The 19,178-nt window shown below is 43.6% G+C and overlaps 2 protein-coding genes across 2 annotated transcripts in view; both read left to right on the top strand.

Annotated features, from left to right (window-relative positions):
- Nucleotides 1-3,258: 3,258 nt before the first annotated feature.
- LOC311126909 (uncharacterized protein) lies at nucleotides 3,259-8,010 on the top strand. The gene is made up of 5 exons (XM_084158606.1): nucleotides 3,259-3,491; nucleotides 4,363-4,724; nucleotides 4,837-4,991; nucleotides 5,124-5,268; nucleotides 5,388-8,010. Exons 2-5 carry the CDS (start codon nucleotides 4,365-4,367, stop codon nucleotides 5,811-5,813), a joined length of 1,086 nt encoding a protein of 361 aa, XP_084014732.1. The 5' UTR covers nucleotides 3,259-3,491; nucleotides 4,363-4,364; the 3' UTR covers nucleotides 5,814-8,010.
- Nucleotides 8,011-11,105: 3,095 nt separating this feature from the next.
- Nucleotides 11,106-19,178, top strand: part of LOC311126906 (regulation of nuclear pre-mRNA domain-containing protein 2-like) — a gene marked incomplete at its 5' end in the record, with an annotated part of 51,664 nt that continues 43,591 nt past the window's right edge. The window contains one exon of the mRNA XM_084158603.1: nucleotides 11,106-11,298. Within this exon, the coding sequence (XP_084014729.1) occupies nucleotides 11,106-11,298 (193 nt within the window). The remainder of the gene's footprint in view (nucleotides 11,299-19,178) is intronic.

The raw sequence follows: 19,178 nt of genomic DNA, 5'->3' as shown, positions 1-19,178 counted from the left end.
ACAAACAGATCACCGACCATTTCGAATCCCACCGTACCTTCTCCGCTATGCAATCCGGTTTCCGAGCTGGTCATGGGTGCACTTCAGCCACGCTCAAGGTCCTAAACGATATTATAACCGCGATCGATAATAGACAGTACTGTGCAGCCGTTTTCATTGACCTGGCCAAGGCTTTCGACTCTGTCAACCACCGCATTCTTATTGGCAGACTAAATAGCCTTGGTTTCTCAAATGACTGCCTCGCCTGGTTCACCAACTACTTCTCTGATAGAGTTCAATGTGTCAAATCGGAGGGCCTGTTGTCTGGACCTATGGCAGTCTCTATGGGGGTGCCACAGGGTTCAATTCTTGGGCCGATTCTTTTCTCTGTGTATATCAATGACGTCGCTCTTGCTGCTGGTGACTCTCAGATCCACCTCTACGCAGACGACACCATTTTGTATACATCTGGCCCTTCATTGGACACTGTGTTAACAAACCTCCAAACGAGCTTCAATGCCATACAACACTCCTTCAGTAGCCTCCAACTGCTCTTAAACACTAGTAAAACTAAATGCATGCTCTTCAACCGAACGCTGCTTGCACCCGCCCACCCGACTAGAATCACTACTCTCGACGGGTCTGACCTAGAGTATGTGGACAACTACAAATACCTAGGTGTCTGGTTAGACTGTAAACTCTCCTTCCAGACTCACATTAAGAATCTCCAATCCAAAGTAAAATCTAGAATCGGTTTCCTATTTCGCAACAAAGCCTCCTTCACTCATGCTGCCAAACATGCCCTCGTAAAACTGACTATCCTACCGATCCTTGACTAAAATGTCATTTACAAAATAGCCTCCAACACTCTACTCAGCAAATTGGATGTAGTCTATCACAGTGCCATCCGTTTTGTCTCCAAAGCCCCATATACTACCCACCACTGTGACCTGTACGCTCTTGTTGGCTGGTCCTCACTACATATTCGTCGCCAAACCCACTGGCTCCAGGCCATCTATAAATCACTGCTAGGCAAATCCCCGCCTTATCTTAGCTCATTGGTCACCATAGCAACACCCACCCGTAGTATGCGCTCCAGCAGGTATATCTCACTGGTCATCCCCAAAGCCAACACCTCCTTTGGCCGCCATTCCTTCCAGTTCTCTGCTGCCAATGACTGGAACAAATTGCAAAAATATCTGAAGCTGGAGACACTTATCTCCCTCACTAACTTTAAGCATCAGTTGTCAGAGCACCTTACCGATCACTGCACCTGTACACAGCCCATCTGAAATTAGCCCGCCCAACTACCTCATCCCTATATTGTTATTTATTTTGCTCATTTGTACCCCAGTATCTCTATTTGCACATCATCTCTTGCACATCTATCATTCCAGTGTTAATACTAATTGTAATTATTTTGCACTATAGCCTATTTATTGCCTTACCTCCATAACTTGCTACATTTGCACACACTGTATATATATTTATTTCTGTTGTATTTTTGACTTTATGTTTTGTTTTACCCCATATGTAACTCTGTGTTGTTGTTTTTATCGCACTGCTTTGCTTTATCTTGGCCAGGTCGCAGTTGTAAATGAGAACTTGTTCTCAACTGGCTTACCTGGTTAAATAAAGGTGAAAAAAATAAATAGACAAAAAAAAAAGAAAAGAAAATGCACCTATTTGTAAGTCGCTATGGATAAGAGCATCTGCAGGGGGACCTTGCGGGCGCTGCAGGATTTCAGTCCTTCACGGCGTAGTGTGTTACCAATTGTTTTCTTGGTGACTATGGTCCCAGCTGCCTTGAGATCATTGACAAGATCCTCCCGTGTAGTTCTGGGCTGATTCCTCACCGTTCTCATGATCATTGCAACTCCACGAGGTGAGATCTTGCATGGAGCCCCAGGCCGAGGGAGATTGACAGTTATTTTGTGTTTCTTCCATTTGCGAATAATCGCACCAACTGTTGTCACCTTCTCACCAAGCTGCTTGGCGATGGTCTTGTAGCCCATTCCAGCCTTGTGTAGGTCTACAATCTTGTCCCTGACATCCTTGGAGAGCTCTTTGGTCTTGGCCATGGTGGAGAGTTTGGAATCTGATTGATTGATTGCTTCTGTGGACAGGTGTCTTTTATACAGGTAACAAACTGAGATTAGGAGCACTCAGAGTGTGCTCCTAATCTCAGCTCGTTACCTGTATAAAAGACACCTGGGAGCCAGAAATCCTTCTGATTGAGAGGGGGTCAAATACTTATTTCCCTCATTAAAATGCAAATCAATGTATAACATTTTTGACATGCATTTTTCTGGATTTTTTTGTTGTTATTCTGTCTCTCACTGTTCAAATAAACCTACCATTAAAATTATAGACTGATCATGTCTTTGTCAGTGGGCAAACATACAAAATCAGCAGGGGATCAAATACTTTTTTCCCTCACTGTAGGTAGGGGTAAAGTGACTATAAATCAATAATAAACAGAGAGCAGCAGCAGCGTATGTGAAGAGTGTGAAGAAATGTGAATGCGGTGTCAATATGCATATGTTTTACATTTTATACATTTTAGCAGACACTCTTATCCAGAACGACTTACAGTTAGTGAGTGCATACATTTATAGATCAAATGATACATGTTTTAAGAATGGTTGGATCATCCAAAAAATATAAATAAATGGCTATTATAGGGAATAATTTATCTACACTAATTAACAAAGTTGCACTAAATGATACATTTTGGGGAGCAATACATGCATGGCAGTTTTGGACAAATGCAGAATATGCATGCTTACCCCACTAGAACAAAATTGTATTTACTGTCTAGTAGTTGGTCATCAGCCTAGAACTCTACCATAATCCAATTATGAATTGTCCCAGTATACATATAGCTCTGGTGCGTCAAGCTGATCCTAGTTGATGACATCAGTTGTTGTCCGGTGTTCTCCACATGTGGTCCGAAACCGTTAGCACCTTCTAGTGACTAGTCAGTGCTTCATTAGGAGAATGCCACACTGTTTAACCCGTGTGGTTACTGCCTCGTGTTTTCGCTTGTTGACTACTGTACTATACAGCCACAGCCCTCCACACGTCTCACACGTGCAGTGAGAGAGGCATGACGAGTAACAGTTACTGGCCAATCAGTATTTATGGAGTCACTGAGTGGTTATATTCTCAACCAATGAGAGCGCTTTGTACCATGTGCTAACCAACCACGGCCGAGCACGTAGTTCAGCACGTGTAGCGCATGGTAGCGATTCACATGTTGCCCCTCGCTGTACTGAGGACTTTGAAAGGTAAACGGACTCTAAAACGAGGGAAAGGAGGAAACAGTACTGAGACGTTGAGAACAGAGGACTCGTAAAACTACAGCGCGCCATCAACATCAGTGTTTATCATTAGGTTTTTAAAATAAGATATTCTTACAATTGCAATTGGAGAAGGAATAGCAGTTATTCAACTAGTTATCCATTTGACTGTTTTATTGAATTGTCTTCGCATCGGCTTCATACTGAAAGGTAAGATATATATATCGTAGGCTATAGCCCACTGTAACTTATGTTTTTCTATACATATTTGTTTCCCAGTTCTATTTTAACTAGCTTTGAACTTTCAAACGTGCGCTGTTGGTTAGAATATTTAAGCAAAAAGTATCATCATTATTGGTTGTGCTTTAAGTATGCGCTGGTTCAGGATCACCTTTCCTTTCCATCTTGGCTAACGCCTCAAACCGACCTGGAATCAGTTAATGTCGTTACAGTTGTCTATGTATGTTGTGTGTATATATATATATATATATATATATATATAATGTAAGCGCTTCATACAGTATAGACTCAAATTGAAGTAAACTCATAGGGAGTTTATGAGAAACATTCACAACATTATAATGCGTGAAACAATGTAGTGTATAATGCAGCCGCTGTCATTTTGTTTCAGGATAGTCAATTAGTTTGATGTTAAAATGGTCAGATCAGATGTTTGAAATGTAACTAATAGCTGACATAAAATCCTAGAGCCATACAGTCAAACGCCACAGGACCGTGTGCGTCACACCCCCACACAGCACATGTTCACATGTATAACAAAACAACAGCTGGTGGAGTTTGTACCAACATCAGTGACTAACAGCATTCCTTGAATATTTATTAGTGGACACACCTACTAGTTTTCTGGCACATGATGTGAAAACCCTGAATTTGCATTGTTATTGTTTTTTATTAATAGTTTTTATTTAAATTGTGATATAGAAATGCCTGTCATTGTGTTAAAGTGTTTTTACTACATGCAGCACTTGTTCTAATGCCTAGGTCACCATTATCTCTACATCAGTTACTCTGAGATATTGCTGATATTCCTTGTGACTGACTTCTCTCTCTCTTTCTCTAGGGATGCATTTGTTGAACATGTCTACCAAATGGCCAACCTACGACTCCCGCTCCTCCACCCCCAGCTTCCTCCTCAGTGAGAGCGACGTGACAGAGGACGAGGCAGACATTGATATCTTCACCTCCGAAAGTGAGGGAGATAGCTCAGGGGGTGGCAAGAACTGCTCAGTACCCTTCTCCCTGGCCAGGGGTGGCGAGGCAGCCCCTAGGTTACACTGGTCCATGGCTGGGAGTGCAAAAGCGGAATGCTTTCCCCACACCACCACCTACCCATCCATGGTGGCTTCCCCTGGCAGTGCTACGTTAAGCACAAAGGGAAGCACAGAGGAGACCACGCAAGGAGACTTGGCCTTCGCTCAGAAAGTGAGTTTTGTTGTTTGACTGATTTGAATATACTGAGTTAATGATTCTCGCATTCCAGGAACATTATCAGACAGTGGATATTAATGTTTTCTGTTTCCCTTTTCTCTCCTAGTGTTCAGAGCTGCAAAGGTTTATCAGACCCCTGTTGGAGCTTCTGAATGGACTCAAGACGGGGAGATTTGAGAGAGGTCTTAGCAGTTTCCAGTCGAGCGTTGCCATCGACAGACTCCAGAGGATCCTGGGTATTCTTCAGAAACCTGACATGGGGTAAGCAAACCAAACCATCTTGTGTATAGCAAGTAATCAAGCAAACAGTAATTTATGGTGTAGTTACAAATTTACTTTAAATGCTTAATGTTGTAAAATATTATTAATGACAGTACTCCTCTCTTTCCACAGAAAAAAATTCCTCCGCACCCTCCTGCAGGTAGAGATGATGCTGAAGATGTGGTTCCCCCATGTGACCCCTGTCGCTGCCACCCAGAACCCCACACCCAGTCTTCCTCCACGATGGCACCAAAATCAGCTGTGCATGCCAGTCAAGGTGGGTCTCTTACTGCTCTAGTTATCGCTGTTTAATATATCATTGTCATAATGATTCTCACAGCAGTCTATAAGTAAGACTTGTATCTCATTTGTTTTTCTTCACTCTTGCTCCATCAGAAGCGCAAGCTTAGCTGGTTGGACTCTGACTTCCCCAATGCCGCCCCACCCAGCTGCAAGCGCCTGCAGTGCGAGGACAACTACCAGGAAATGGCCTCACGAAACTCTAGCCCTTTGAGCACAGATACCTATAACCCGTCATGTCTGACTGTCAGCAGGAGAAGAAAGGGAAATAAGAGGCTTGACATTTCACCTTGCTCTGCATGTGGTAGCCCAGCCACACAAGACAGCCGTGTCTCCTCCACCCTCCTGGTCTTTCACTCACATCAGCTCTCCCTCCATGGACATCAGCCACGGAGGTGCCACAGCGGGCCTGGCACAGTGAAGATAGAGACAGATATTACATCAGTGGAAACCCAAAGGAGGAGTCAGTCTATCCCCACATTACGGAGGTCTATTAAACAAGAGCCGGCGTGGAGGACATAAAACTGAACTCTGAAGTCATTGCACCTTTTGACCATCTTTCGTCCACTTTTGTCTGTGTTGGAGAGTGATTTATTTTTTTACAAACCGAAATGTACTTGGGAATATTTTTTTATGGTTGATGTGATAAAGCAGTGGTTTCATTTTTCAAATTTGTTCTTTTTTTATACTGATTACTGATATGAATGAAGATTTTCAACAAAAATAGACATACAATCACATGAAATACACTATGCAGAAATATAAAAGAAAAGAACATCGCTCAAGATTTATGGAATACCTTTTAACCTAACATAATAATAATAATATGCCATTTAGCAGACGCTTTTATCCAATGCGATTTACAGTCATGCGTGCATAAATGTTTGTGTATGGGTGGTCCAAGGGATCGAACCCACTACCTTGGCGTTACAAGCGCCGTGCTCTACCAGCTGAGCTACAAAGGACCACAACATCAACTCAGTTAGTTATGATAAAGTTATCAATAGTAGTAAAGCTTAAAACACTACAATGGACAATACAATGAAAAACATTACAAGAACCTGTTAATCCTTTAGCTGATGCAGCACAGGGGACCGTGAAAAAGGCAGCTGAAGGTATAAGGCTTTCTATACCACCTGATTATTGTAAACCATGCCATACAACTGGCACTAAACCTCTGCCAACAAGTGGCAACAAAACCATTGCTTTTATTACACAATCTGCAGAGTCTGTTAGCCACAGTTGAATGTAACTATTGACTAAATCCACCTCAGTGAATACTAACTACCCCAGTAGCATACAACTGTAATGACAGCAACCACTAAGAACTACGAGAGGAGACATAACTGTTAGATTTAAGGTATTACTCATAAAATAGGTCTATAAAATAGGTCTGTTCGAAAGGGTCTGCTTGAAAAACCTGGATGCAGACTAGAGCCAGGGATTACATATTAATTGGCTTAATGCTTTCTAACATGATTTCTTTGATAGAATACATTTATCATCCTTTATTTTTTGATACATTTGATGTCAGGTTTTCTATGGTGTGAAAAGAAAAACATTTGGAGGATTACGTCATTTGCAAAACTGTTGTGCACATGAGTATTTTACATTTGATAACAAAGGAAATTGTACCTTATTGATAAATGTTACTATTGTGATGACGCAAAACACAAATAATTTTGAATCTTCTAGGAGTGTTTCTATTGGATTGGGAGAAAATACGTAAAACCTTTCATTAGGCCATTGGGTATTTGAACCACAATGTTTTTGCTTAGCAAATATCATTCATGTTGAATGACTCTTTATCCCTGGCTACTTTCAGAGAGTCTCTCTTGAGTTGTAACTACCTAGATGGGAGTAGGCAGGAAACAAAGAATAGTTGGGTAATGATTTGATCTACCGACTTTAAGATTGTATTTCTTAAACAACAGTTAAGCCTAATACAGGACAATCGAAACATCACATGATCAAAATCAAATCAACATTTTGTGAATGTGTGTGGGGTTTTGACTGGGAGTGTCAATGTAGTGTGTGTGTGTTTGTATATATACTCTAGTGAGTGTGCGTAGGGTCAGTGCAAGATAGTCAGTGCAGATAATTTGGGTGCCATTAATTGACTATGTAGCAGTCTTATGGCTTGGGGGTGATTACCATACTGGTAGTATGTGTTATTGTTCTTAACCATGCCAAGGAAAGGCCCAGGTCGAGGACAATAGAGCGATCACTGCAGTAGTAAATACAGGTAACTGTGTTGAGACAATGCACAACCCTTCCTAAAAGTTGTTCAAACATCAGCCTGTTGTGAAGTTGTTTATTTTGATATTTCCCTTGATGAAATATTGCAATTTCATGTGATGTTTTTGGTGTATGGAGGGCCTGGCCTATGTTTTGCACATGTTCTCTTTTATCAAAAGAGGACAAATGGTTGGGCTGAGAAGGATACTTCGCTGTTTTATGTTGTCTTCCTTTATTCAATCAATTTCCTTTGCCTCCTCTCTTCCTACCTTTAACTCAATACCCTCAATCACATTTTTGGGTTGGGCATAATATAATTGTGTTTTGGTTACACACAATGTACTTGTGCTTCATATTTTATATATAATTGTTTGAGACCTAAATTGTTTTTGATAAATTGTACCTTTTTGCTAAAACAAAGTAACGTTTTGGTTCATCAGAACTTGACATCTGCCACATAAATTCAAATTGTTTCCCTGAACATCTGAAGTGATTGAATTGACTGTGGCCATGCTACATGAGAGTTCAGGTAGGCCTCCAGGCTACAGCAAGAAAGAAGGGATGCTCGACAACAATGACAAAAATCCAACAGAATGGCTTACCAAGAAAAACTTCCAAAGGGACTACTGGTAATTTGAGGCAGAAATTAGTTGGCGCACTCAACAAATAAGGCAGAGATTAATTTCTTATTTGCTCAAGCTTTATTCCATTGTTAGGATGAGTACAGGTGACTGGTGTCAAGCTGTCAGTCACCTGTACTTGTCCTACTTTTTTCAGAGGATGATGTCAGCCACCTGTACTCATCCTAACAATGGATTAAAGGGGCAATCTGCAGATGCTACATTTTCTTTTTGGATTGATAAATTAATTATGTATACCCCATTGATTCTTGAACAATATAACTTTTAAATGCCCCATGAGCTTAGTTCAATTGTCACACCCCATCGGAATCTAAAATATAAGCTTGTTTTACTCCAATGTTTGTAAACATTGTAAATGTATACAACCACTGTATATATTGTTTCAACTGTGGATAGGCCCTTTAAAGCCAGAGCAAATCTATATTATAAACCACCTGGTTGGAGCCCTGAATGCTGATTGGCTGAAAGCTGTGGTATACCAAGAGTATGACAGAACATGTATTTCTACTGTTCTAAATATGTTGGTAACCAGTTGATAATAGCAATAAGGCACCTTGGGGGTTTGTGGTATATGGCCATTATACCATGGCTAAGGGCTGTATCCAGGCACTTCGCATTGCGTCGTGCCTAATAACAGCCCTTAGCCGTGCTATAGTATGTTGGCCATATACCACACCCCCTCGGTCCTTATTGCTTAAGTATCCAGCTGTAGTCCTATAGCATGGCCTGTCACTAAAAGTGGCCATTCACTAAAAATGGATACTATTACCTATACTAGCTCCTTTTCCTTTCCTCCTTTCCCTTCCTAGCTCCATTCCTAGCCTAAGCATTTTCGTCCATGTTCCCTCTCCTTGCCACCTCTCCTTGAATACCGTTGACCTTTTTCAAAAAGAGGTGAGATTAGAGGAGAGAGGACGCAAGAGTTTAGCAAAAAAAAAAAGAGAAAAGACCTGTGTACGGTTTTAGTTACAGCATGGTTATAGTGACAGGCCATGAGGCCGGCTGATTGTACGGAGATTGTGACAGCTGGTTAAATGGTGTCCCTTGAGAAGGCAAGATCAAGATGTATGGCAGTATTATCATAAGGAGATGGTTACTTGGAATATGGAGGGAAAAAGAGAGGCAGAGGAGGTCTAAGAGAGAGAGGGAGGAAGACGGTGAGCTTGAGTCGGTTAAAAATGGCAGAAAAAAGGGAGATGGTTTGTTAAAGAAGAATGGTAGAAAGTATAAACAGAGTGAGCTGAAGACAGGAGGAGAAATGAAAGTGAATGAGTGCGAAGTATCGGAGGTGGTAGGTGTGGTGAAGTTCTCGGAGCCCGAGGCTTGCACCGAGGGTCAGGATAAAGATGAGTCTAGGACAGTAGGAGTGAAGTTTTTGGAAAAAGTGGACCCTTGCCTTTTGGCTGATCCATTTGTGGTTTCAGGGTGGGTGAAAACAGAGTTGGGTGCTGTGGAATCGGTGAGGGTAACCAGAAGTGGTCTTGTGATAATTGTTTATGTTTCTGCTGGTCAGAGGGAGCAGGCGCTCCGTGTTAAACGAATGGGGGCAAGAGATGTGAATTGTTTTGCGATCAAGAAAAGGGTGCCATTGAAAGGAGTGATTACTGGGGTAGCAGTAAATGTGAAAGTTGACCAACTGAAGGGGAAGATTCCCGGTGTTTGTGATGCTCATCGTTTGGTGCGACGCAGACAGGGTGGCGTGAGTGGTGAAACAGAAGAGTCATTGTCTGTTCTTTTGAGTTTTGATAGTTGAGTCTTTGCCTGACAAAGTGATGTTAGGATACTTTATATATAGGATAGGATACTAATAAGTTATCCTGTACGAGCTTTTGTGCCAAATACATTACGTTGTTACAGGTGTCAAGCTTATGGGCATGTGGCAACAGTGTGTAGGAGGGAGGTTCCTAGGTGTGAGAAGTGTGCAGAAGGGCATGAGACAAAGGAATGTGTAGCATTGGGGAAAGTAGTGGTATGTGTTAATTGTAGGGGTGCCCATGGGGCTGGGGATCAGAAATGTCCCGTGCGAGAGAGGCAGGTTGAGGTTTCCAGGATTAGAGTAGTGCAGAAGTTGTCATATGCTGAGGCAGTGAAGAAAGTAGAGGAAGATGGGTCAAGGGGGAGGGATTATGAGAAGAGTGGTGTGAGCAGTAAATCTGTACCAGTACAGAGGGATAGGCCAATAAGTGATATATGTTTCAGTAAGATTGGATTTTTAGCATTTATAGCAATGGTTATCAACTGTACTGCAGGGATGGAACGTAAGTCGCAGAAAACTGAGGTTGTGGTGGCAGCTGCAGAGAGGTATTTGGTTGTGCGAGACTTGACATCAGAAGAGTTACAGGGTGTGTTAGGTGGTGTTGTCCCATTATTTCAGGTTGTTGGCCTGAGGTAGGACTAAATAGATTTAAATAGTGGAGTAGGGTGGTGTTATTGTTTATTTTTTGTGAGTGTAGCGTTAGATGGTAGGGTATTTGTTTATTTATTTATTTTTTCAAGCAAAGTGTAAGGGAGTTGTACTCCAGTCTAGTAGGTGGCGGTAATGCAACATTTATTGGATGCCAAATGCCGTTAAACCTCAATGAAGATGAAGTGCTAGGCCATGCTGAGCTGTTGCTATTTAGCCACAGAGTGGCGCTACATTCACATTACATCGTCCGTTTTGAATGACTTTTCTAGTAACGACCAACCAACTCTATAATAAGACAGAAACACAATACATTCCTTTGTTGCTGAAATTGTTTAAATAAAACCAAGGACATAATATACATAATCGTTAGCAAATACAGTAATAACTGAATGTACTGTTAAAACAATAGCAACTTACTAATGTGTACAGCCAGCGCGGCACCATACGGCACAAGTGCACTCTTGACTAGGTTGATCACAACGTGCGACACGCAAGAACCAGCTACCTTGGCAGTGCAAGGCCTGGAAAATGGCTGCAGGATCTGGCGCGTCAAGCGGCCACAGTCGTGGTTCGCCTGCGGCCCTAGAGTCAACTTTGGACCGACGGTTTCAAGGAGTGTCGAACACAATGGAATCAATTCAAGGACTATCAAATTGGTGCATCGAGAACAAGAAATACCACAGTCTTATCGTGCGTTACTGGATGAAATGGTTGAGGAAATGTGAGTTGCTAATGTTAGCTGGTTTGCCTGGCTAGCTGAGCGCTCGTTGCCTTGGCTTGCTAGCTTAGCCAACTTTAGCTAGACACCTGTTTGCTAGCTACTTATGTTAACGTATGCAGCTATGGTTAGCGATTGTTAAAACTATATAGTTAGCAAGAGTAACAGGTGTGTGTTCGTGACATTGGTGCACAAGATGTCATGTGAAACAAAAGCTAGTTTGTTTGATAACGTTAGTTAACGCAAAACGGAGTACTATGCTGCAGCTTGTTAGCAAGCTAGCTAAATGCTGCCTTGCTAGTTAGGACTTCGAGTCCCAGCAAGACAATGCTATCACTACTAGCTGTTGACATCTAACTAACAAATGTCTGGTCAGTTGTCAACGGTGGCTTTAGTGAACGAGTATTCTCCGCATACACACACGTTAGTGCAAAGCTGTTAGCTATAACAGAGTTCCACTCTGGAACAGGTTTTCCTGTTCAGACTAGCACGTTCCTTGAAGCCATTACCATCCTTGGTTTAACACCCTGCTAAATTTAGTCTTATCCAGAGCGACTTACAGTTAGTGAGTGCATACATTATTGTTTTTATTTTTTTCATACTGGCCCCCCGTGGGAATCGAACCCACAACCCTGGCGTTGCAAACGCCATGCTCTACCAACTGAGCTACATCCCTGCCGGCCATTCCCTCCCCTACCCTGGACAACGCTGGGCCAATTGTGCACCACCCCATGGGTCTCCCGGTCGCGGCCGGCTATGACAGAGCCTGGATTCGAACCAGGATCTCTAGTGGCACAGCTAGCACTACGATGCAGTGCCTTAGACCACTGCGCCACTCGGGAGACTACCTTATTCTGGTCTTATTGATCTGGATGGGATGAAATTAGAATCACATAATTGTTTCTGTATGATATGTTGGATTAAGGAATAAAGACAGACACCAATGTTCAGTTCAATAGCCTTGTTCAGCCTTGTACAAATCCCTACGCGTGGAGTCTGGGGAACAGTCCAACTAGTCGATTACCTATCAACTAGACTCCGTAACATCATCCTTTTCAATAGAAAGTGCAAACATAACATTGCGTTCTTAACAGTCAAGTCATAACAATTGAAAGTGCAAACATAACATTGCGTTCTTAACAGTCAAGTCATAACAATTGAAAAGCATGACATTTTCTTTTTACTTCAGCTGTCATCTTCCTTTTTTTTTTTTTTTTTTTAATTAACAGACAACCAGTTAAGTCTCTTGCTTACAGAGTAAGCCTGTCCGGTGGCTTGCACAGCCGACCCACCCGTGAGTAAGTATTGGCTCTGACAGGGGTAGGATTAGGGCCACGAGCTGGAGAGTTTGGTGGGGTAGAAGCTTCACCTTCAGTTGGCTCATGTCTCAATTCTGCACCCCTTACCCTTAGGCCTGGACTGTGATCCAGCTCATCTAAGTGAGTGTATGGCATGTTCTGGTTTGTCTGCTCTGCTACGCGCAGATCCACCCGATTGCGACGATAGAGGGAGCCACCAACATCCACCAGGTAAGAACGTGGTGCAACTCTCTGTAGGCATGTGCCCAGCCTCCAAAGTCCTGTGTGGTCTCCCGGCAGCGGTTTCATCCTTATAGTTTCACCCACCTCCAGCTCTGGTAGGTCTCGAGCAGTCCGGTCGTAGAAGCACTTAGCGAGCTGCTTTCTGTGACGCAGTTTGTCCGTGACGCCAACCATGACGCAGGGCTCAAGTAGCTTGTTAGCTACGGGGATAGTAGTCTTCAGACGTCTGGACAGAAGGCGTTGTGCTGGGCTGCTGTCCATGTTTTCGGTGGGTGTGTTCCTCCACTGTAAGATCGCTTTCCATGGGTCGTTGCTGTCGCGCAAGGCCCTGCTTAACAGGTTTTTTGCAATCTTGACAGCTGATTCTGCCTTGCCATTTGCTTTTGGGTGTCTTGGAGAGGAGGTCACGTGGTCAAACTCCCATTCTGAGGCGAAACGCTTGAACTGTGCAGTGAATTGTGGGCCATTGTCCGTGATTACCTTGTCAGGCTGACCTTGCCTTGCAAACTGCGCCTTGCAGCGCTTTATGACCGTCTCTGCGGACAAGTCAGGGAGCAGTTCAATTTCCCAAAAGTCAGAGTAATGATCAACGAGGAGAAGATAGTCCTTTTGTCTGTGGCTGAATAAGTCCATGCTGATGATTTGCCAGGCCCTTGTGGGCAGTTCGTGTGACATCATGGTTTCCTTTTGCTGTTCATGAGCGTACTCGTTGCATGTGGTACAGTTGCTGACAAAGTCTTTAATTTCTGCTTGCATGTTTGGCCAGTATAATGTTTCACGAGCCTGACGGTAGCATGCGTCACCTCCGACGTGACTGGAGTGTATGCGGGTAAGCATCTCTGGACGTAGTGATTTGGGAATAATGACCTTCTGACCTCTGAACAAGACGCCATTTTGCACACTGATCTCATCTCGAAAGGTCCAGTATTCTCTCACTGTGAAAGGTGTCTCCTCTTTCAGATATGGCCAACCTGCTAGAGCCATGGACTTCAGTGACTGTAGGTGTTCGTCCTTGTCAGTATGTTGCCTGATCTGGGCTAGGCGGTGATCTGTCACGTTTAAGTAGTCTGCCTGATTGATCTGTTGAACATCTTGTTGTTCCTGCTGTAGCGAACAGATGGCCTGCCGCTGATAGGCAGTGCCTCTACCTGTACATTGTGCTGTTGCCCTGCTCAGTGTGTCGCTGATGTACATCTCAGGTCCTGGCTTGTAAATGACCTTCAGGCTGTAGTTTTGCAGAGTCAGGAGCATACTTTGAAGCCTCTTGGGCGCGTTGAGGAGAGGTTTACTGAATATGGCAATGAGTGGTTTGTGGTCAGTTTCAGCGGTGACCAGCTCTCGACCATATAAGTAGTGATGGAATCGCTGGCAGGCGAAGACGATGCTGAGGCACTCTTTCTCAATTTGTGCATAGTTTTGTTCGGTGGGGGTGAGCGCTCTCGAGGCAAACGCAACGGGCTGGCCTTCCTGCATAAGGCAGCATCCAAGTCCCCTTTGGCTAGAGTCGCTCTGGATTGTGACAGGCTTCGTGACGTCGTAGTAGCGCAACACTGGCATGGATGAAGCCAGAGATTTCATCTCCTGCACTGCGGCCTCGTGCTTGGGTAGCCAGTGCCATGGTGTGTCTTTGTCCAGCAATCGGCGCAGAGGCTCACAGACTGCTGATAGGTGTGGCATGAACTTTGCAAGATAGTTTGCAAAGCCGATGAGACGCTGTACTCCTTTTGCATCAGACGGGTTTGGCATGTCGAGGATCGCTTGGACCTTGTCTGGGTCCGGCTTCAGGCCTTTTGCCGAGAGAATGTGGCCATGGAAGTGGACGTCTTTCACCTTGAACTGCAGCTTCTTCAGGCCAAGACGAAGCTTAACTGATCGGCAGCGCTCCATCAGTGCCAGGAGCTTCACATCGTGGTCGCGTTCTGCTTCTTCGTCTGTTTCACCACAGCCTACGATCAGGATATCATCGGCGATGGGTTCAATGCCCTTGAGCCCAGCCAGTAACTCGTGCTGCTTGCGTTGGTATACCTCAGGCGCCACTGAGACACCAAACGGGAGCTTGAGCCAGCGTTTCCGACCCCAGGGGGTCCAGAAGGTAGTCATGAAGCTGCTTTCTTCGTCCAGCTTGCATTGAAGGAATGCATCTCGGGCATCCACCAAGGTGAAAATCCTGGCCTTGGGAAGCTTATAGAGGACATCCTCTAGTGTCGGCATGATGTAGTGGGATCGTTTCAGTGCTTGGTTCAGATGCTTTGGGTCGATGCAGACCCTCAGCTTCTCTGGTTTTTTTACTATGACCATATTGTTGATCCAGTCAGTTGGTTCAGTCACAGATGTCATGTGGCCATCGGCCTCATACTTGTCCAGCTGGGCCTTCACAGCCACTTTCATTGCAATGGGCACATTGCGAGGAGCACACTGGACTGGAGTAATGCTCTCATCCACTTCAAAGTGTACCTCCCCAGGCACTGATTCAACGGGCATGTTGAATACATCGTCATATCTACTGAGTAGTTGTTCTTTGGACAGGGGTCCATGCTGGACATGATCCACAATGTGCAGGTCATTTGGTACAGTGAACTGCATCAGTCCTAGGCGTTCGCATGTAGAGCCTGAGAGGAGAGGATTTTGACTGGTTTTCACAATCTCGAACTCCAGCTTGTGTTTGCGTCCCCGAATAACACATTCGGTCTCAAAGGTGCCCATAGAGCTCATTAGTTCTCCTGAGTACAGCTTTAGTCTAGTATCGCTGGGAAATAGATGTGTGTCAGGTGCCAGATTGATTTTGTCTTTGTAGCTCATTACGTTGCATGTAGCACCCGAATCCAGTTGACATTGTTGTTGCTTGTTGTGTAATCGTAGTGTCACAAACCATTTCTTCCCTCTTGAGTGTACAGCCCCAATGGATTCATGCATGTAAATGTCACTTTCACTGTTCAGCTCTGAACATTGAGTAACATCATCAACACAGTGAATCTTGCCCTCACTCACCCTTCTTTTGCTTTTGAGACACACTTTTGCAAAGTGATTATTAGTTCCACAAGCTCTGCATGGTTTTCCATAGGCCGGGCAGTGCTCTTTGCCACGTGTGTGTGTATTCCCACAGTATTTACATGCTACGGGGCTCTCTGTGTTCACCGTTCGTGGTGAATTACTCTGCCTCGATTGGTTTTGTCTGAATGTCTGCCTAGCAACAGCGTGAACAGTATCAACGTCGGAGCGTGGGGTTTCAGTTTCCATTGCTCTCATTCTCATGTCAGTGACTTCAGCAGTGCGGCACATTTCGATGGCAGTTACTAATGTTAAGCCTCTCGTATGTTAAGCCTCTCGAGAATACGCCGGCGCGTATTCTCATTTGCAATTCCCAGTACTATTTTGTCACGAATCAGTTCATCTTTCAATCCCCCGTATTCACAAGTGGCGGATTTCTCTCTCAAACGGGTTACAAAGTTGTGTACTGACTCACCCTCTTCCTGTTTGCAGCTTCCGAAAACGAACCGCTCGTAAATTACGTTTCTGGCGGGTTTGAAGTAATTCTCCAATGCATCCAATATAGCCTTTGCATCACACTGTTGTCGTGCCGTGAGGGTGAGATTGTGCCGGTAGATATGCCTGCATTCGCTGCCCATTAAACTCCTCAGAGTTGCCGCTTGTACCTCGTTGGGTTTCTCACGTAGACCGGTCGCCAGCGCATAGTCCTCGAATTCATCCCTGAAGTTGTCCCAATTAGTATTCCAGTCCCCTGTGAGAACCATGTGATTTGGTGGCGGAATGTTCGCTGCCATAGCAATGGAATAGGAGATTTCTTTGTCTTCAGTCATGGAGGTAGGTAGTGATGCTAGCTAGCCAGCTAACACGAGTTGATCAGTGTTGTGAGTAGGAAACGGCTTGTGTTCGCATATGGAACGTAACTGCGCCTATACTGTACTTAGCTACAAAAATAACAAACGTGTGTTTTCCGAGCCACTTCTGATACCATGTTTCTGTATGATATGTTGGATTAAGGAATAAAGACAGACACCAATGTTCAGTTCAATAGCCTTGTTCAGCCTTGTACAAATCCCTACGCGTGGAGTCTGGGGAACAGTCCAACTAGTCGATTACCTATCAACTAGACTCCGTAACAATAATCAGTTTGACTTAGTAGATGTGTCCAAAACAGTAAGATAATCAAGATACATGTTAACTAGCTCGAGAAATGGCTAACTAGTTAGTAACTTTTGTAAACATGTAGCTAGGCTAAGTGGTAACGGAACAAGTCAAACACTAGTTAAAGTTATTTATCTTATTGTTACTTACCGTTAACTACATAGTAGTTATTACACACTAAAAATAGGAATGTGTGAGGAGCAGACATGAGTAGGCTAACCTCAGGAAATTACCACTCATTTTGGGGAGCTTCAGTTGTTTATTTTATTTGTACCTTTATTTAACTAGGCAAGTCAGTTAAGAACAAATTCTTATTTACAATGACGGCCTACACCGGCCAAACCCGGACGACGCTGGGCCAATTGTGCGCCGCCCTATGGGACCCAATCACGGCCGGTTGTGATACAGCCTGGAATCGAACCAGGGGGTCTAAAGTGACGCCTCATGCACTGAGATGCAGTGCCTTAGACCGCTGCGCCACTTGTAAGCCTATAGGAAGTGTATAATGCTTGTGTATGATACTGGCAATTATTATTGCTGATAATTGAAGATTCCTGAATGTATTGTGTTCTCCCAGAAACTGAAAGATGATCTGCTGCTATAGAGCCCCACAGTGGCGGTATCATAGCTTAGTGGTTAAGAGCGTTGTGCCAGTAACCGAAAGGTCGCTGGTTCTAATCCCCGAGCCGACTAGGTGAAAAATCTGTCGATGTGCCCTTAAGCAAGGCACTTAACCCTAATTGCTCCTGTAAGTCGCTCTGGATAAGATAGTGGCGCAGTGGTCTAAGGCACTGCATCGCAGTGCTAACTGTGCCACTAGAGATCCTGGTTCGAATCCAGGCTCTGTCGCAGCCGGCCGCGACCGGGAGACTCATGGGCGGCGCACAATTGGCCCAGCGTCGTCCAGGGTAGGGGAGGGAATGGCCGGCAGGGATGTAGCTCAGTTGATAGAGCATGGCGTTTGCAACGCCAGGGTTGTGGGTTCGATTCCCACGGGGGGCCAGTATAAAAAAAAATATATATATGAATTCACTAACTGTAAGTCGCTCTGGATAAGAGCGTCTGCTAAATGACTAAAATGTAAATGTAAATAAGAGCGTCTGCTAAATGACGTAGATGTAGATGATCATAATACCCTTAAAGCCTAGCGGTCAAACAGGGAAATGGTTCAAATCGTTTTTTCCACCATTAATTTTTCCCATAGGGGATTTTAGAAACACTTCAAATAAGGGCTGTGTTTCGTGTAGGCTTACCCTGGCGTAACGTTTTGATAACCATGTAAATCTCTCAGACAAGGTTACTTTTATCAATATATTCTGCTCTATTTACTCTCAGATTCGAAAATGCTAATTATCATCAAAGTAGACATAATGCAAAACTACAAATCCCTGCAAGCTCCTGCACATCATCTCAAGCTGGCACCTTTGTTAACAGGTACATTTAAAGAAATTTAGCCAACTTATTCATTACTACATTTAGCTAACATTAGATAGTTAATCCAGAGATTCTTACCTTTGCCTCGATTCGGCAGTCTTGTCCAGATCATCATGGCATTTGGAGTTCTTTATGATAGCCACATTAGCAGCTAATTAGCTTAGAATTTTTTCAAATACAGGCGAATATATTGATAAAAGTCACCTTGTCCTAGAGAAATGTACATGGTTATCAAAACGTCACGCCAGGTTAAGCCTACACGAAACATAGCCTTCATTTGAAATGTTTCTAAAATCCCTATGGGAAAAATTAATGGTGAAAAAACGATTGGAACCATTTTCCTGTTTAACCGCTAGGTTTTATGGGTATTATGACTTCTTCTTCGATGAGGTTTAACGGCGGTTAGGTATTATGACTCATACTGTGGTACTCTATATGCTTTCCTCTGAATTTTTTGTTAATGAGCTTTGGTAGTCCATATTGATATTGTCAATATGTGCTGTGTTTTAGAAACTGTATGTGATTGTTGTAGTACTACTAAAGTATGCCTAACTGTAAATTACTGTTTGATGCTGCTCATGTTTTAGTCTTTAAAGGGCCAATGAGCAGTTGAAACAGTAACAAAGCAATCTCCACACCTATGTTTTGGTAAAAAGCTGAGAGATGGGGATGGAGAAATGTAACCACTCTCAAATTCATAGACAAAGCTATGGATGCAAGGACTAACCATCCATGATTTCAAAATGATAGTTTCATCCATGT

The sequence above is a fragment of the Coregonus lavaretus genome (genome assembly GCF_964263955.1).
Source record: "Coregonus lavaretus genome assembly, chromosome: 3".
Classification (NCBI taxonomy): Eukaryota; Metazoa; Chordata; class Actinopteri; order Salmoniformes; family Salmonidae; genus Coregonus; species Coregonus lavaretus.
The sequence above is the reverse complement of the archived record's forward strand: the minus strand, read 5'-3'. Positions and strand labels throughout refer to the sequence as shown.